Genomic DNA, 17,602 nt, shown 5'->3' with positions numbered 1-17,602 from the left:
TGGGGACTTACTTCAAAGTTATCTATTTCTTCGGGTACCAAACAAGATAGCATCGTGGCATTGGCGGCGGAAGGATTTTCCTTCTACTCTTTTAAGAGATTTACCTGGTAGAGCTGGGCCTTTTGTTTCCTTTCAGGTTGGGCTACCTTATTGGTACAGGTTCCTGTTCATTCTAATATTTCATAGGGCCCATGCCACTTTGAGACAAGTTTGTTTTCCGAGGTAGTTAAGTGGACTAAAACCTTTTGTCCTATTGAAAATGATCTTAAGCTTACCTTTTTGTCATAGTTGGACTTTAGTTGTACTTGGGCTTTTTCCATATGAGTATAGACTAGATTTCGAACAAGTTTCATATGCTCTCACAATCTGGTGGCAGTTTGCGAAAAGGGGAATGGGTACCTGTTCTATTTTTCCCAGGTCTCCCAGAGCATGTCCAGGACATCTCTAGGCACTCTATCATAAAGTAGTTCAAAAGGAGAGAATCCATTGGACAGCTGAGGGGTTTTTCTTACTGCAGATAGGGCCCAGGAGATCATGCGGTCCAAGTCCTTCCCATCCTTATCTACCAACTTTCTTAGGATAATTTCAAAGGTTTTATTGAATCTGTCTACCAATCTGTCTGTTTGGGGATGGTAAACTGATGCTCTTAAGGTGGCTATATGGAGCAATTCCTTGACTTCACCCATGAGTTTGCTCATAAAATTGGACCCTTGATCCATTAAAATTTCCTTAGGCTAACTAACCCTGGAAAAATATAGTAATAGGTGTTTAAATCTGCTGGGTGGTGTTGTTCTGCATAGCGAATGCCTCTTGGTATATGGTAATATAATCGACGAATACAAGGACATATTTGTTATCCAGTCTAGATGTTTCCAATGGTCCAATGATATCCATCCCAATCCTTGAGAAAGGGACTTCTATAATTGGTAAAGGATTCAGAGGGGCAGGCAAGGGAATATGAGTACTAGTTTTCTGACATATTTCACATGTCTGAATGAAGTGCTTTATATCAGCATGGAAACCTGGCCAGTAAAACTTCCCACTGATTTGTGCCTGGGTCTTAAATTGCCCTAAGTTCCCTAAGTGTCCCTCTGTCACTAGAGAATGTGCAATCTCTAGTACGATCTTCCAATGGGTTTTGGGGATTACTGAGTTTTACTTAGGTCTTCTGTTGATATTTCCTTTCTGTATACTAATCTCTGTTTTAAAAAGAAAAAGTGACTTCTCTTCTCTAATCCTTCCCCTTCAGGAATCACTTGCAAGAAAGGCTCTGTGAGTGCTGGATCATTTCACTGGGCGAAGGCTAGGTCGGGAAGGATGGTAGGTTCTTCCCCTTTTGCTTCAATGGTAGATGCTTCACCTCATCCAAAGCCTAAGGTTCCTCTCTCAGTATCTTCCGGTTTACTCTCTCTAAAACAAGGAAATAAATCCCTTTCAAGAATTCCTTTTGCAATTCTGTCCCCACAAAGTACTTCAAATGCTTTTTCTCCATGGTTCTGTAGGAGAAGCTTTGTCTTCCCAGAAGTCGGGATCTATAAAACCCGCTAGGACATCTAAACCGAACTTCCAGGCCATATTTTGGAGCCAATCTTATATACCACACAGGAGGGGGTATCCAAATGAAGTCTGTGAGAATCATTCCTCTTTTCCCTGTAGGGATAGTAGTTTCTCTGCTGCTACAGATATCAAACCCTATACCTCCGACACACAATGCAGGATTCTTCAGCCTGGTTTCCTGGTTTTACGCTTTCTATTCTCGAGGTTTCGTAAAAGTAACAGTTTCTTGTCAAAAAGGTCAATGGCACTTCCCTCCTTGCGATCTCCTTCTGTTTTGGCGTTTTTTGCCTTGTGTTAAACTACCATCTTAGAACTGCTACTTCCTTGTGTACTTTGCCTTGTTCAGAGTGTGCTCTCGTGCTCCGCCTTTTATCCGTGTGGGGCAATGTAACTGAAGTCGTGAGTTTGTGATGGTCAGTAATTGCCTGACCCTGCCTGACTCGGGTGTTAGTTAATTTTCTCCCATAGCGAGCTGTCCGTGAGAAAGTGTTTGTGTTGTGAATGGAGTTGGGGGGGGTTGAGTTCCAGAGTATCCTACCTGGTTGGATGAGATAAATGTGTTACAGGGAAGGGGATACCACGTCTCGCCATCCAGTGTCCCACTCCCCGAAAACCCCCTCAGCCAGGTGATCCTCCCGCATTTGTCCGCCCTCAGGAACTACATCCAAAAGCGATGGCTGTGTCCTGGCCACTTGGTTGACAGATCCCCGGGGACTAGCGGGTGAGACACCTTTATGTTTCTCACACTAGTTACTAAGTAATAGAGCACTGTACAAAACAGGGTAGTGAATGCAGGAAGAGAACATTGAGGAGAGCCATGAGACGGGAGAACAATTAAAAGGGTTAATTCACTTTGGCTATGTTCACAAACCGGAGATCTACAGAGATCTGTGGGGAACCCGTATGCATATGTTCACATTCTGCCAGGGGATTTTCAGCCTTTCAATACTGGGTGGATATGGTGCAATTTATTGTCACTTTTTTGCAAGTAATTCTCTAACATGGAAAATTCCAATAGCTGTCTTGTCATTTATGCCGGCACTGACAAGCACATGTTGCTGCCATTGCAAACAATGTTATAATTGTCATTTTAATCGCAAACAAAAGGGTAGGCGTGCCCATAAACCCTCATTCCATGGGCATAATGAAATCAAGTGACAACAAAGGGCAGGAATGAAGGTCGAATAAAGTCAAAAATTGATTTATTGTTACCATTTCCAATAAACGTAGCCGCATATAGCTCGCTTTGACCCAAAAAATATTAAAGAACACAAATTAAATATACACACTGATTTGGCACTACACAATCAAATATTCTAAATGCAATGTGCAGAGAAATGTGTAAACAAAGTACAAAGGATAAGGAATAACATCAAAGAGAAAGGTATAGAAGCACCAATTCCTCTCCTGTTCAATAGGTTGAAAAAGAAAATGTCCCTATTGATTCACAATCTTACTAGGTCAGACAATCTGTAGTGGGGTTGATTGTCTTCAAACAAAACATTTTTTTTGATGCGAGTGCCCTCAATATGTCTGGGAGAGCTACATGTGCAAGCCAGGCATGGCCCATTGGTCATGCACCAGAATGACCTGCATGATTCCTGCAGGGAGAGGCAGCGATCTTGTAAACTGTTCTCTGTGATACTGTCTACTTCATTAAGGGCAGACGGTGGCAGGTCACCAGCCACTATGAATAAGTCTCCCCTCGCTACAACCATATTCTCTTCCTAAGTATCTTAATTAACATATTGAATACCATGCATGTTAACAAAGGAAACCTATATTCTAATCAGTTTCTATTTTGGATTCAGGAGCGATTGTCAATCAGGTGCAGGTGTTACTAAATTGTGTAAGGTCCAGACTTGACCCTTTTTCCATCTTTCAGACCTATATAACATATATAATAATGTGTGTGTGACTGTATATACAACTAGAAGAGAGTACCATCTGCTCTACATCTTCCCCTTGGATCATCCAAGACATTTAAATCCCTTAAGTTGTGACTGCCTAACCAATATACCATTCATTAGTTAGCAATTTGAAAACTATTTAATGTACCCTGTTGTCATTGATCCCACTGTTCAGTTATGCTGCAACAATGTCGAGTGTTCCCTCTTGCTGTTATGTGTGCATGCTAGTTGGCTTTCAAAGTAAAGTTGTACATTACTCCAGCAAAGATACCTGTAAGGACTGAAGATGCCCATACAGATTTTACTATGCACTGAGATTACTTGTGCTGAACAAATGCATTATTATATGTTAAAAACGTACACCAAAAATGTCAAACTATAACCATCATGAAAAATGTTCGTCATGATTTAGCCTATTTTTTCTTGAAAAATGCTCACCTTTGTGTACATGATTATTTGTTCACGATTTACTGGAAAACACAAAAGAAGTCACTTCAGTGTTGAACACATTTGGAAAAGTGGACCGATTTTTTCAGTGATAAAACCAGAGGATCAACAAAGATAAAATCCTTCTGAAACTGTCATGTATTCATTAGAAGAAACTACTTACCTTACATCAACTCCTAGCGGAAAATACCTCGTATGTAAAATACACCATCTATACAAAATATAAAAAGGAAAATGTCTCAAATCTAATCTTAAATCCTCTAAAAATCTATGCAAACGTCTCTGATTGTCATCTTTGCCTTGTTATTTCCATATTGCATAGATAGTGCAAAGTAAAACAACATTCATATTCTAACTAATCCTCTCTGTGCTCACCCAACATGTAATTTATTTTGTCTGCTAATCGCTAATTTAAACGAACAAGCAGCAAACAAGCTCTCACCCAACTGGATCTAGTACGAATATAATTAAAGTGACCCCTGATGAATGTCTGAACAAAGATACCAATAATTATGTACACCTGTAGAATTTAAAACTCAAAAACAAATATATCCCTAGAGTAAGCTTAATGTGTAATGATAAGTTATTTTTTAATGCATGTAAGTTATTCACTGTGTGTCCTGCACTCACGCCCAGCTCCAATCTATGCCATGACCTGATCGCCCGCAATGTTCCAATATGGGTGTCACCGCCCTTTGCAAATGTATTGTTTGATGCTTGCCTTAAATGTCCTGCACTCGAGCTCAGCTCCAATGAATGCGATGACCTGATCGCCTGCAATGTTCCAATACGGGCACCACCGGCTATTGCAAATTTATTGTTTGATGCTAGCCTTAACATGTGTCCTGCACTCACATCCAGCTCCAATGTTTACCATGAACTGATTGCTCGCAATGTGCCAATACCAACTCCCTTGCCCAATGTGAATGCACACTATAACTGCTATGATTTGTATCCCATCTTTAATGTAGACCCTGATCAGGCTACCTACAATGCCTCACCTTTCACCCGCATGCCTGACGCTAAAACACTCCTTAAGGCTAGCCATGAAATGCCTCCCAAACTCTTATCAGAAGCTAGCACGCCACCCTGTCCCCCAGACGTCCTGACCCCTTCCACCACTATCTCAGCCTGGCCGCACAGCCCCCCTCCCAGCATAACACCCACTGGATCCACAGTGCTCCCCACACCATCCCCTTTACTGCCTGCTCTAACCTGGATCGGCACACCCACTCACCTAATAAGGCATACAAACACTCCGAAGTACTGCCAAGATGCCCCCTCGCCCCTTTCCACTGACCTCTTAGTCAATCTAACCCTTCGTGCTACACTCACTACGCTACTACCACCCACCCTTAGTACCGATATCGCTTCACACCATATATCTCTCCCCCTAAACCTCACCCCTCAAAGCTGCATATGGCACCCTGCCTAAGACTAGCACGCTTACATAAACTTCGCTCTAGACTTCCCTCCAGACTAGCCAACTCCCTCCACCTTCCCAAGACCAACTACTACACGGCCTGCACCAATTTGGCCACCTCATTAACCCACACACCCACGTTAATCATTACAGATTCCACTAAGTACACCTCCATCCACCCTTCACTATCGTCCCCGTCCAAGCCCATACTTGACACCCTCACGCCATGCACTACAAAGACCAGAGACCACATTTCATGCAGACTTAAAGCCTGTTCCACCTGTGCCCACGCCACTGACATCCATTAACTCATTCTTGATTACGGAAACTTGGCTGCATTGGGCAGCCGGTCCCACCTTTATCTCTTGCCTTACCCATAGGATATTCCATCATAGGAGCTGATAGAGCAGGTAGCCATGGAGAAAGAAGTTGTCATCATTTCTAGATCCTCCCTCCCCATTAGAGTCTCCGCCGTCCAGATGTTGCCGGGCTATGAACTTCTGCTAACTAAAATGTAGTTCTCCCCCCAGGCCACCACTAACCTCTTACTACTCTACCGCCAACCCAACAATCTGGGCATACCCGACACAGATATGACCCTACTCATCGCTCCCCTGCGCAAGCCCAACACTAAACTAATACTCCTAGGTGACTTCAACCTTGGTTTCAAAGACCACACCGATCAGAAAGCTACTGACCTCACAACAGCACTAGACAAATTGAATTTCACCTGAGCCGTCCTCACCCCCACCCACATCAAAGGAAGGATCCTTGATTGGATTTTCTCCACCAACATAGCCATCCAAATTTCCTCCCATCGACCCTGTACCTTGGACAGACCACTGGTTGCTATGCTTCATTATGACCACTGAATCCCCTACCTCACACAAAACTCGTGTCCCCCAATGTATCATGGCCAGACACACCCCTAAACTTGCAATAGAAGATATGGAACCCATCATCTTGGCCTTCTTTGATTCGTTGCCCATCAGCACCAACCCGGAAGTCATACTCTCAGCCTACAATACTGCGCTTCTTAGCGCCCTAGACCAGCTGGCCCCACTCAAAACCACATCACACAAGAAAAATAACTGCCATACCTGGTTCACCGATGAACTATCCTCCCTACGCAAACAAAAACGCACTCTGGAACATATATGGAGAAGAACAAACACCCCCACTAACAAGGCAGCCTTCAACTACGCTCCTAATATCTACAAATCAACTATTCTCACCACTAAAGTCAACATCTATAATGTCTGGATAAATGAAGCAAGCTCTAATACCAGAGAACTCTTCAAAATCCTTAAAGGGCTCGAAACACCCCCCCTCCTCCCCTTGACAATTTCCCAATCACACCAACAGAGGTTCTCTCTACCATTCAACGTCTGAAACCATCAAACAGCTCTGGCGACATCTCTCCAGCCCACCTTATCAAAATATGCGCTGAACCATTAGCCCCCACCATTGCCATCTTCATTAATGCCTCCTTCAAATCCAATATGGTACCCAGCTCCATCAAAGAAGCATGGGCCACACCATTGCTGAAGAAACTGTCCCTCGACCCCAGCCTTCCCACTAACTACTGCCCTATAATGACTGCGCCCTTCCTCCAAAAACTACTGGATCAGGCCGCTTACTCTCAGCTCCAATCCCACCTAGAGTCCCACAATCTCCTGGGCACCCGCCAGTCAGACTTCAGACCCAGAGACAGCACAGAATCCACCCTTCTTGACTTAAAAATTCAACTCGACCTCATTCGGGATGCCAGAGAACTCGCCATCCCTCCTCCTTCTTGACCTATCGGCAGGTTTTGATCTCATTGACCACACAATCCTATACCACCACCTCACTGCCTCCTTCAACCTCTTCCCTGAAGCAGCTAACTGGATCAAATTCTTTCTTTCAGGACAATCCTATAGGGTATTTGTGGGGCCGGAAGCAGCCAACCCCATACTAGTCCCCTACGGCGTCCCTCAAGGTTTCGGCCTCTTGCCCACCCTTTACAACATGTACACCAAACCCCTCTTTAACCACCTGGACAGCCTTGGCATTCCTTACACCAACTTTTTTGACAACACACAGGTCCTCCTCAAACTCACAGGCATCCACGAAACAGACTCTTTCAACATCAACCACATCTTCAGCATCATACAGGCATGGATGGCAACTAACAATCTCGTCTTGAATGATGGCAAAATGGAACTCCTCATCATTGGCTCCTCGCACAACCACAAACACCCTGAGCCTGCCTTTGCATCCTTCTGCATTGATGGGGAAACAACCCTGGTGTCCTCCCATTTAGAAACCATCTGAGTCTACCTTGACGCAGAACTAAACATGCAGAAACATGTCAAAGCTATCGCTTCCTCCACCGCCTATTCTACAAAACGTATCAATCTCTCTAGAAAATGCCTTACTACCAACAACTTTTTCACCCTAGCCAGAGCAATCATCGGAAGTAAACTCGATTATTGCAACGCGATTCTAGCAGGCACCTCACTGAAAAATATCAACAAACTACAGCTGATATAAAACAACGCCCTCAGAGCTACCTGTGGCCTGAAACACTGACCACATCTCACATAATAGACGTGAGGCCCACTGGCTTCCCATCAAAGCAAGAATTGAATTCCCAAGTCCTTGCCATCACACACTGCTGCATCACCAGAAAACATAACACACGGAGACTTCACGCCTCCTCTTCCACCTCACTATTCACCCATAGATTCAACAGAAAGAGTCGGAGGCTCTAGCTTCACTGCCATCGACCCTGCCCTATGGAACTTCCTACCACCCAACGTTCAAGAAGAACCCTCCTAACAACTTTTTCGTAAAAAAGTAAAATCGTCCCTCTTCAACAAATACCCTTGATTGCCTTCATATCGGCCTCTGAACTGTAAACTGAAACTGTCATGGAAACTGCATTAATTACTAATGTACCGTACTTCACCAGTCTCACCTTTGCTGTACTGTAAAATGACACTAGAACCTGATTTTATTTTCAGAATGCTACACTGCAGGCAGAGAAGCAGTCACTGAAGACTCAAATGAAACAACTTGAGACACAGAACAGTAACCTGCAGGCTCAGATTGTGGCGCTTCAGAGGCAGACCATTTGTTTACAGGAGCAAAGTACCATCCTTCAAACTCAGAATGCCAAGCTTCAGGTTGTCCTTTTTAATAATTTACCTTTGGTAATTGATACAGTATTTGTTAATTGAAAACCGTTGGAATTGAGTGCCCAAACTGTAATTAATGGCACAGTTGTCTAAGCAGTAATATGGGGACAAGTTAGTCAAACCTAACATGCAACTGCAAGTGTGTATATACAGTGAATATATGACTTCCAATCAATTTCATTTACATGTGTTACCTCACTCAGTGTTATGCCTTAAAGCACATCCAATCTCCCTGTTATTTTAAAAGCTGCAGCCCTTGTTTATTGCGGGATAGTTAGTGGGATCATCTATTTTTGTGTAATGTTCTTGAAATACTTAGCGAAGGATCACTAATGGTGTATGCATAAAAGAGATTACAGTTAAGCACAGATATTGTGCCACTAAATATATTACTGATTCATTGGCAGGTCTCAACATATGTCATACTCATCTATAATTATGTTTCCTTTAGCTATTCATGTACTTTATGTACTTTGCAAAGAGGGGCTGTAGACTCAATGCAAGGCTCTTGACATAGACTGTTTTTAGGCACATGAAATGTAATATAATGTAACCAAGAGTCAATTTGCAAAGGTCTTGTGGAAGATGTCGTAGCATTGACTAAAATGTCAGTGTAAGTAAAAGTCAGGGCATGGGTGATGGGACTCTGGGGGAAAACAACTACATTACCACTCCTTCCATCTTCCTTTACCACATCATTACACAGTGTACCTACAACCTAAATGTTTGGCAGATATATCCTGGCTCAAACATTTGGATTGTGTTTATTCTTGCATTGGATAATGTAAGGAAGGTATGGTATCAACAGTAAGACAGACAGACACAAGCGTCCACATTTCAAGGGTGTTTATTGAACTTTCACAAGGGTGAGATTAAGGCCTATCTAAACCTATCTAAACCTAAATCTACAAATGGGCGCAAGCTACGACCATCAAATAATACTGCAGTGCTAGTGGAGTCTTGTTAAATTAAAAGGGCCTATACTAAAAAAGCTATTGCCAATCCTTATTACTAATTTACAAATAATGTGGGTGATGTTCATAAAAAATAAAGAATGGAGTGTTCACAAAATGATGAGTCGGGATGTTCGGGCTGTTGGCCTCACTTCCCCACGTTTTCAGCACGGGATAAGGCAGTTCACTCAAGAGAAGCACACACTCTGGCTTCTGCGGCACGAGTGTACAGTTCCATTTTCACAGTTCAAGACCTTCTGTGTCGAAGCCTCTTTACTTCTTGCAAATCTCATGACTCAGAGGGCCTACTATACAAAAACAACACGAAAAAGTTATTTTCCTTTTCCAGTATTCAATTTGGGTGTTCACCCTGGATCCCCCTCAGTCGGGCTCAGATCCCTTTAAAACTATGTTCAGATCATTCTTTCACAGGTGATTTGTGGTTCACCTTTTATCCCCCTCAGCTGGGCTCGGATCCCTTTCTTTCATTTGATTAGTCTCCCTCAGCCGGGCTCGGACCAATTGTGATGTACTTAAAACTATCGAAGACTTTTGTATGTGCACAGGGTTTAGCTTGACCGGTTAAATGACCACTTCGATCTCAATATTCCTTTTTCTCACGCTCAGCATCTGTTGGATACCTAACAGAGACTTTCAAATGAGCACCCACGTGGCGCCGGACCACTCCGTGTATGGTATCTTTTCTTGGCCTTCCAACGTTCAATTATAAAGTTCAACTACTCTTTTGGTTTCCAATTATATCCGCGTTGCTGTTTACAAACGCCTCACACACTGTTCACTTTGTACAATGTTGCAGCTTGTAACCTTGGTTTAAAACACAAGCTGGTTCTGTATCAATCTCTCTGACTCACTGGCTGTGCTGTCTTTTCTGATACTGCTTTATTGTAGGAGCCAAGGACAGTACCACAGCGGCAATCGCTCCTCCCCGCCTTGGTTATCGACGCAGGAGAGCCCCGGGTGCCTCTGGCACACTGTACAGTTTTGATCAGCCTCAGTTCCTGGTCTTTGGTTTCTTACTTTCCAAGGCTCACGAAAGTAACCGTCTTTAGAGGTCACAGGTACTTCCCACCTTGCGACTCTCTCTGGTCTCGCCGTCTTTCTCCTTGTATTAAACTGCCATCTTGGATCAGCTGTTTCCTCTTGTGGTTTGCCTCTCTGTGTGTGCTTTCGTGCTCCGCCTTTTATCTGTGTGGGGAAGTGTGATGGAAGTCAGGTGTGTATAATAATCCGTAATTGCCTGACCTTGCCTGTCCATGGTGTTGGGACATGTCAGGTATACGGCTCTGGTGTTAGTCCTTTGTTGCTCACGGTGGACTGTCTGTGAGAAAGTGTTTGTGTCAGAGAAAGGGGGGGTGGGGAGTGCTGAATTCCTACGTATCCTAGCTGGTGGGATGGGGAAAAGGTGTTATTGGGAAGGGGATACCTCGTCTCACCATCCGGTGTCCCACTCCCCAAAGACCCCTCACCCAGGTGATCGTCCCGCACTGGACCACCCCCACGAACTGGATTCAAAAGCAATGGCTGTGTCCTGGCCACCTGGATGACACATCCCCGGGGACTAGCGGATGAGACACCTTCTGGTTTCTCACAAAAAGCACAGTAGAAAAGCACACAAAGCTCATATAAAAGCTATGCTGGCAGGATAGCTCAGCAAGTTACATGTATACATGTTCACTGCGCAGGATCCACGTTCGAATCCTGGCATTATGTGTTTTTTTTCCACAAGCTTTTTTGTAACTATGCAGACTCAGCCCATGCTTTAGCCAGACCTTGAACCTTAAATGGAGCTTGAGCCTGCCTCATCTCATCCCCAGTCATTCTCTGGATTGTATATGGTATATTGTATATTCGTACCATAGAAGACACCACCTTTTTACCACCCAGTAGGACAAGAAGCTCAGGGCACATAGGCTTTGCTCCACCTGCCCTCCCTTTTGACCAGTAATTGAACAGCAGTGCTTTCCAACCTCGGTCGCTTTGATGATTCTTTCTGTGTTCCTATATCACTGCCTTTGTTCTTACACTTAGTGGCTGAATGTGTTCACCTTTTTGGATTTTAGTTTTTATTTGAATGTCTGCCTTACTTACTAATCATGCTTTAGATTTTCTTATACTATTACTAGGATTTAAGGGTTTTCACCCAGATTGGATTTGTTAATGTGCCTGCGCATTTTTGCACTTTAGTGGTATTCAAATGTTATGATGTATCATAATTTATGCATCTTTCATATTTTTACATACAAGGCCATCCAACACCTTATATAAGAATGGAACCAAATTATAGAGGAAAGAGAGGGTGATGTTGAAGGGTCAGACAAAGAACCAGTTTCAACAAGGAGGGTAACGAGATTGGGCTCCAAGAAACAGAAAGGGTTGAGGTCGAACCTTTTAATCAATTTATCAAATAAAATATTGTCAGATGCAGAAATAGCTGTCCTTAATAAAGGGTTTTCTTGTGCACTTACAATTGGGACCAATTATATAGACTTTCAGATAGATCTTTTCAAGTTCACAAGAAAACAAACTCAAGAAGTATTTCTTACATCAAGTTAGCACTTATAAACCTCCAAAAGAACTTTTGCCAAAGAGTGATCTTGCCGTTGCTGACATAGAAAATACACATTTATTATTGACTCTTGAACAAGACACAGATATCAATCAATATCAAATGTGTGAGGAACTTGATATTAATCCTAGGAATCTAGAGATACGAGAGCATAAAACGAAATCAAAATTCACACCACTTTCCCCAGTGGCAGTGTAATTGAAACATTCCAGAAGTCAATCACAATGTAAATTCACAAACAAATCAATAAAGGAGAGACTAAGAACAAATGTGCGTATAATAATCTGACGAAGAGCACACTCTTTTGAAGCTGTCAGAAGATACAAACATAATAATTAAAGAGGCTGATGAAGGGGGAAATATAGTGTTAATGAATAGGCAGGATTATATTGATGGGGGCAACTCACATCTGCAAACCCTGGGCTGCTGTAGGAATCCTAGATCCGATTGTAGTAAGGAGGTGATTATAGAGTTACAGGATTTGATTTTGAAATGGTACAGGAAGCGACTCCTTATGGAAGAATACGTCTTGGGACAAGCACAGTTTGCTTGGTGTATTGTGTCAACAATATTTCATATGTTTTGAGGTTAGGGCCTGTATACCTCATATACACCATGGCATGCAGCAGTCCAGTACTTAATATGTGAGAGTTGAAATAGAACAGGTTTTGGCACCATCTTAACCTAGGCACATCATTTACCTGGTTTGCCCATGTGTCTTACATTATATTTTGTAACAGTTGCTTGGTTTCTCATTACCGGTTCAGCACTACAAACTTCATATTTTGCGCTGGTGCACTCATCTTGTTCATCCATGTCTTATCATTGATTTTCTGAAAAAGAGAAGGGGATGCTGTAAATTCTATGATTCTGACCAGGTTCTTGTCATTTAGTCCTCATAAAAAATGTTGAACCTACTGAATGATAAGCATAGGGAGAGGGTCAGTCCTTTCCCAGTTCAGCTTCTCGTTCAACTTCATGTATACTCTGGCTGTCCTACCTCCATGTATGCTCTGATTTCAAATGTCTCTGAATCTCCTCCTAAAGGAAATTATTTAATGTACACATTCTCCTCTAGGAAAAAACACATGCCTATCCTCTTACGTCCCGTCCCCTTTCCTCCATACTGTATGGGCGTCCCTTCCAAGGGACGGGACATGGAACCTTTTTCACCAGAAAAAACCTTCTTCCACTTTAAATTTAGAGACGCGCAGGGGTGCGGCTCAGGGAGCATGCACTGCCTGACTCTGCCCTCCGGCGCCACACCTCAGTCCCCTTTTCCGTGTTGACGGGAACGGGCCGAATTCACCAGCGTTCCTGTGTTTGGCTTCGGACATGTAATTCCACGCGTGGATACTTCTTCTCTTTGTCTTCTTTTTTGTCTTTTTGTCATTCAGGTACTCGGTCCTCAGGCATCACGCTCCTCCCCGGCGCATGTCGACTTCTACAGGGTTCAGCAGGTGTCCAGCCTGCAACGGGCTATTCCCAACTTCAGACCCCCATGCCTTCTGCCTACGTTGCCCTGGCCCAGACCACGGTTGGCAAGCTTGTTCAGCGTGTGGCTCGCTGTCTTAGAAAGCGCTGAAGAACAGACTAGCCAGGTGGAGGGAGCTCTTCCAGAAGTCTCCTCCAGAGGACCTCAAGAACTTTGTGAAACATCGAACCAGGCCCAAGGTAGTGCCGATATTCTCCATCGCACCCCGCAAGGGATACTCCTTCCAAGGGACCGGTTAGGTCCTTCTACCAGCCCGTGCACCGAGGCTGCTGCAGCTACCGACCTGCGGGCTAAGGGATCCTCAGATTCTCCCAGCGACAGTGTTGAGGGACCGGAAGGTTCTTTTACCGTGTCTTCACCCGAGGGGCTCCACCCTTGTACCGGCACCATGGCCGAGGGGCTATGCCCTAATACCGGCAATACATCTGAGGGGGCGCCTAAACGCAGCTCTACCGATCCCCGGGTCGAGGGTGTTACATACCGGGCCTAGGAGCAGGGTAGGCCTTGTGATCCACACGCAAGAGTCTTGGACAGAGGCACCCATCCAACGCCATTCCAGGAATTCGCAAAGAACAAGTGTCAAGGTGGGACTGGCCTCGATCAGGTACGTGGACTACAGTCTACCCCTGTTTTTCGCAGGGCAGCTTTCCTTTTCGTCCATATAGGCAGGGTATGCAGCGGCTCCAGCAGCTCCCCCGTCAGCACCCCCTACCACCTCCTCGAGAAGTTCCTCGGCCTCATGAAGTCACCTCGGATGGGGGTTACCATGAAAGACGCCATCAGAGAAGTCCTTCCCGCAATGCTAGCGGCACCACAGATGCCTCTGTCGGCGCCCCTGACCCTGGCGCAGCTGCCTCCTCTGGCTCCCCAGCTGACTCCTCAGGCGGTTCTGTACCAGCCTCCGCCGCCTCCTCAGCCTCTGGCTGCGGTCCCTGTACCCCAGCCTCCGGCGCCAACTACTCCTCCTTTTCCTCCACATGATCCCCCTGATCCACAAGATACGGATGAGGAGGAGGATCCTGACACACCATCCTCAGTCAGGGCCTTCCACGAACGTCTTGCTGGGCTGGCAGAGTATCTGGGCATGCCCGAGGTCGAGCAGTCCTGGCTGAAGTCCTCACGCAACGCCAGTGGCGGCTGGTGACTTTGAAAGGTGGTGGGGCGCAACTTCCTCCCATCGAATTAGGGAGCGAGCGCGCAAGCCCATCCCATACCAAGGAGAGTGCAGGGGGTTCTCCCCCCGCTAGTTCATTTTGGAAAAATGGCTTCGAAAATGTGAAATTTACTGTCCAAACCCACAGAAATGTGACATCAAAAGCACTAGGTTTTACATAGTAATGGTGGTACATTATTCTTACGTGTGCAAGTGTGATGGTGTATTTTACAACAGCTTGTATTGAGAACAGCTGGTACTATGTTTTATGCATAAAGACAATCATTAAACCAAAACACTGCGACGTATTTTAGAACCCTGTGTACTCATCTGAGCACGTGTATGGGAGGAGCGGTTATCTGGGGAGGGGATTTCAACTGCGTGCTCAACCCAAAGGCAGACAGATCTGATGGGAAGATTGATAGGCCCACCCCAGCGGCCAGGGTATTGCAGACATTACTAGATGACTTTGGACTGGCGGATGTTTGGAGACTGAAACACCCTAATGAAACACAGTACTCGCACTACTCAGCTCCGCAGCACCTGCACACGAGGCTGGATTACTTTTTTGCCACGCCAGATGTGGTGATAGAGACCACCCAAATAGACTATAGAGTGAGGGTCCTATCGGACCACTCGCCTCTGGTGCTGAGCTGGCAGTACTTCCGCCCCAGGGCGCGGATACCGACATGGCGCCTCCGGGCGGAGGCGCTCCGAGACCCAGTCTTCAAGGAAGATATCAGGGATGCGATCACACAGTACTTTGAGGTAAACACAGGCAGCGTAGATTCAGCGTGCACGCTCTGGGAAGCCTTTAAGGTGGTATTGCGGGGTGCTGCTATTGCTAAGTCAAAAGGCCTACAGGGCGGGGTCCTAACGGAACTAGAGGAAGCGGAAGAGAAACTGGAGCGCGAAAGCAACAGGGCGGGAGGGGATGCGGAACTTGTACTCGAGTTGCAGCAAAGGTGCGCAGAGCTTTGGGGAAAGCTCTGCAGCATTAACTACAAAAAGTATGTCGAGAGGCAACATGCAGGGGGGGATAAAACTGGCCGCTTGTTGGCGTGGTTATATAAGAGCGAAACCCCCAGGCCCCCGATTAGGACAATAACTAGAGAAGACGGGGAGGTGGTTGACACCCAGGAGGGAGTCAACGAGGCATTCTTGGACTATTATAGGACATTATATGAGGACAGAGGAGGGGACAATCGGGAGGAGATTAGAGAAACTCTAAAAGACATGGAATTACCTAAGATTAGTGATGAAGAAAGGGAGGAGCTGGATGCACCGATTACCTTAGAGGAATTAGAGGAGGTGGTGAAGCAGCTGCCCACCTGCAAGACCCCGGGCGCGGACGGATTCCCTGGCGAGTTTTACAAAACATATAAAGTGGAAGTACTCCCCCCTATGCTGGAGATGCTCAATGAGTCTTTTGAGATGGGTCGGCTACCGGAATCGCTCAGAGAAGCATTAATTGTGCCGCTCCCTAAGCCCAACAAGCCAGGGCATAGCTGCGGCTCCTATAGGCCGTTGTCAATGTTGAACCAGGATATCAAGATCTTGATGGCGGTCCTGGCCAATAGGCTTCGAAGGGTTATTAGCAAACTGATACACCCGGATCAGACACCACAGGCGACTCCACCGGGTGATTGAAGAGGGAAACAGGAGCGAGGGGGAAATGGCGGTGGTGTCCCTAGATGCAGTCAAAGCTTTTGATTCAGTGAGGTGGTCATGGTTGCTGGCGGCCCTGGAAGAATACGGGATGGGCCGGGTTATGTTAGGTGGGCAAAATTACTATACAGTGAACCACTGGCCAGAGTACGCACAGGATCGGTGATATCTGAGAGGTGGCAACCCAGTAGAGGCACCAGACAAGGGTGCCCCTGGTCCCCGATGTTATACATTCTAGCCCTGGAGCCCCTGGCAGTGTACCTCAGACAACAATATGACATGGTCGGTATTGAGGTAGGGGGAGAGAAACGCCTAAAATCCTTGTATGCTGATGATTTACTACTATATTTGAAATATCCAGAAGAAAATCTTCAGTATATTCTAGAGGTTATGGAAAAGTATGCTGAACTGTCCGGCATAGCGGTAAACCCCCAAAAATCGAGCATGTTCCCATTGGGGAGCTACATAGGAGCCCCTCTGGAACGGTTGCCAGTGTTGTCCGTACCTTGGGCGGCTGATTCCTTCCGCTACCTCGGAATACATGTGTATCATACGGTGGATGGGGAACAGTTGCATAATACCGAGATGGCTGTGAAAAAAATCCGAACAAATATGAAGTTTTGGGAGAAGCTGCCGCTGGCGATGATGGGACGGGGGGCGATGCTCAAAATGGTGGTGCTGCCCAGGCTGTTACATTTCTTCAGTAATATACCATACTTGATACCCAAAAAGTTTTTTGTCAAACTGAACAGCATGTGCAGAGACTTCCTATGGCATGGCACTCGCAATAGAGTGGCGCTATGGAAGCTAAAGAACTTCCATGATAGAGGGGGCATTAAGCTGCCGAATTTTGAGACCTATTATGCAGCTAGTCAGTTGCAATATGTAACCAAATGGCTCTCTGATGAAGTAACTCCTGAATCTAGGCTGTTTGGGCAGGACTGCACCCCGTTTTACCTAAAGGAGATTATCTGGGTGCCTAGACTCGAAACGAAAGAACGCCCGGATATGCTGTTGCTTGGGTGGAAGATGTGGCACAGGGTATGCCAACTGATGGAGAACCCGTGCCCGTGTTCCCCACAGGTGCCGCTAGTCGCCTTAGCTGGGGGAGACAACCAACTCAGAATGATAATTAGGACCTATTGGGAATCGGTTGGGCTGGTCACATTGGGAGATGTATGGCAAGAAGGGATTATTAAAAATTTCGAAGAACTGGGAGAAGAGACA

The 17,602-nt window shown here is 45.4% G+C and overlaps 1 protein-coding gene across 5 annotated transcripts in view; it reads left to right on the top strand.

The window, feature by feature from the left end:
* CCDC88A (coiled-coil domain containing 88A) overlaps positions 1-17,602 on the top strand; it is a 2,139,415-nt gene that overhangs the window by 1,446,384 nt on the left and 675,429 nt on the right. For all 5 annotated transcript variants that reach the window (XM_069608255.1, XM_069608254.1, XM_069608253.1 and 2 more), the window contains exon 19: positions 8,346-8,507. In XM_069608255.1, the coding sequence (XP_069464356.1) occupies positions 8,346-8,507 (162 nt within the window). The remainder of the gene's footprint in view (positions 1-8,345; positions 8,508-17,602) is intronic.

This window comes from Ambystoma mexicanum, chromosome 4q, assembly GCF_040938575.1.
Source record: "Ambystoma mexicanum isolate Mex_15411 chromosome 4q, UKY_AmexF1_1, whole genome shotgun sequence".
NCBI classification, from domain to species: Eukaryota; Metazoa; Chordata; class Amphibia; order Caudata; family Ambystomatidae; genus Ambystoma; species Ambystoma mexicanum.
The sequence above is the reverse complement of the archived record's forward strand: the minus strand, read 5'-3'. Positions and strand labels throughout refer to the sequence as shown.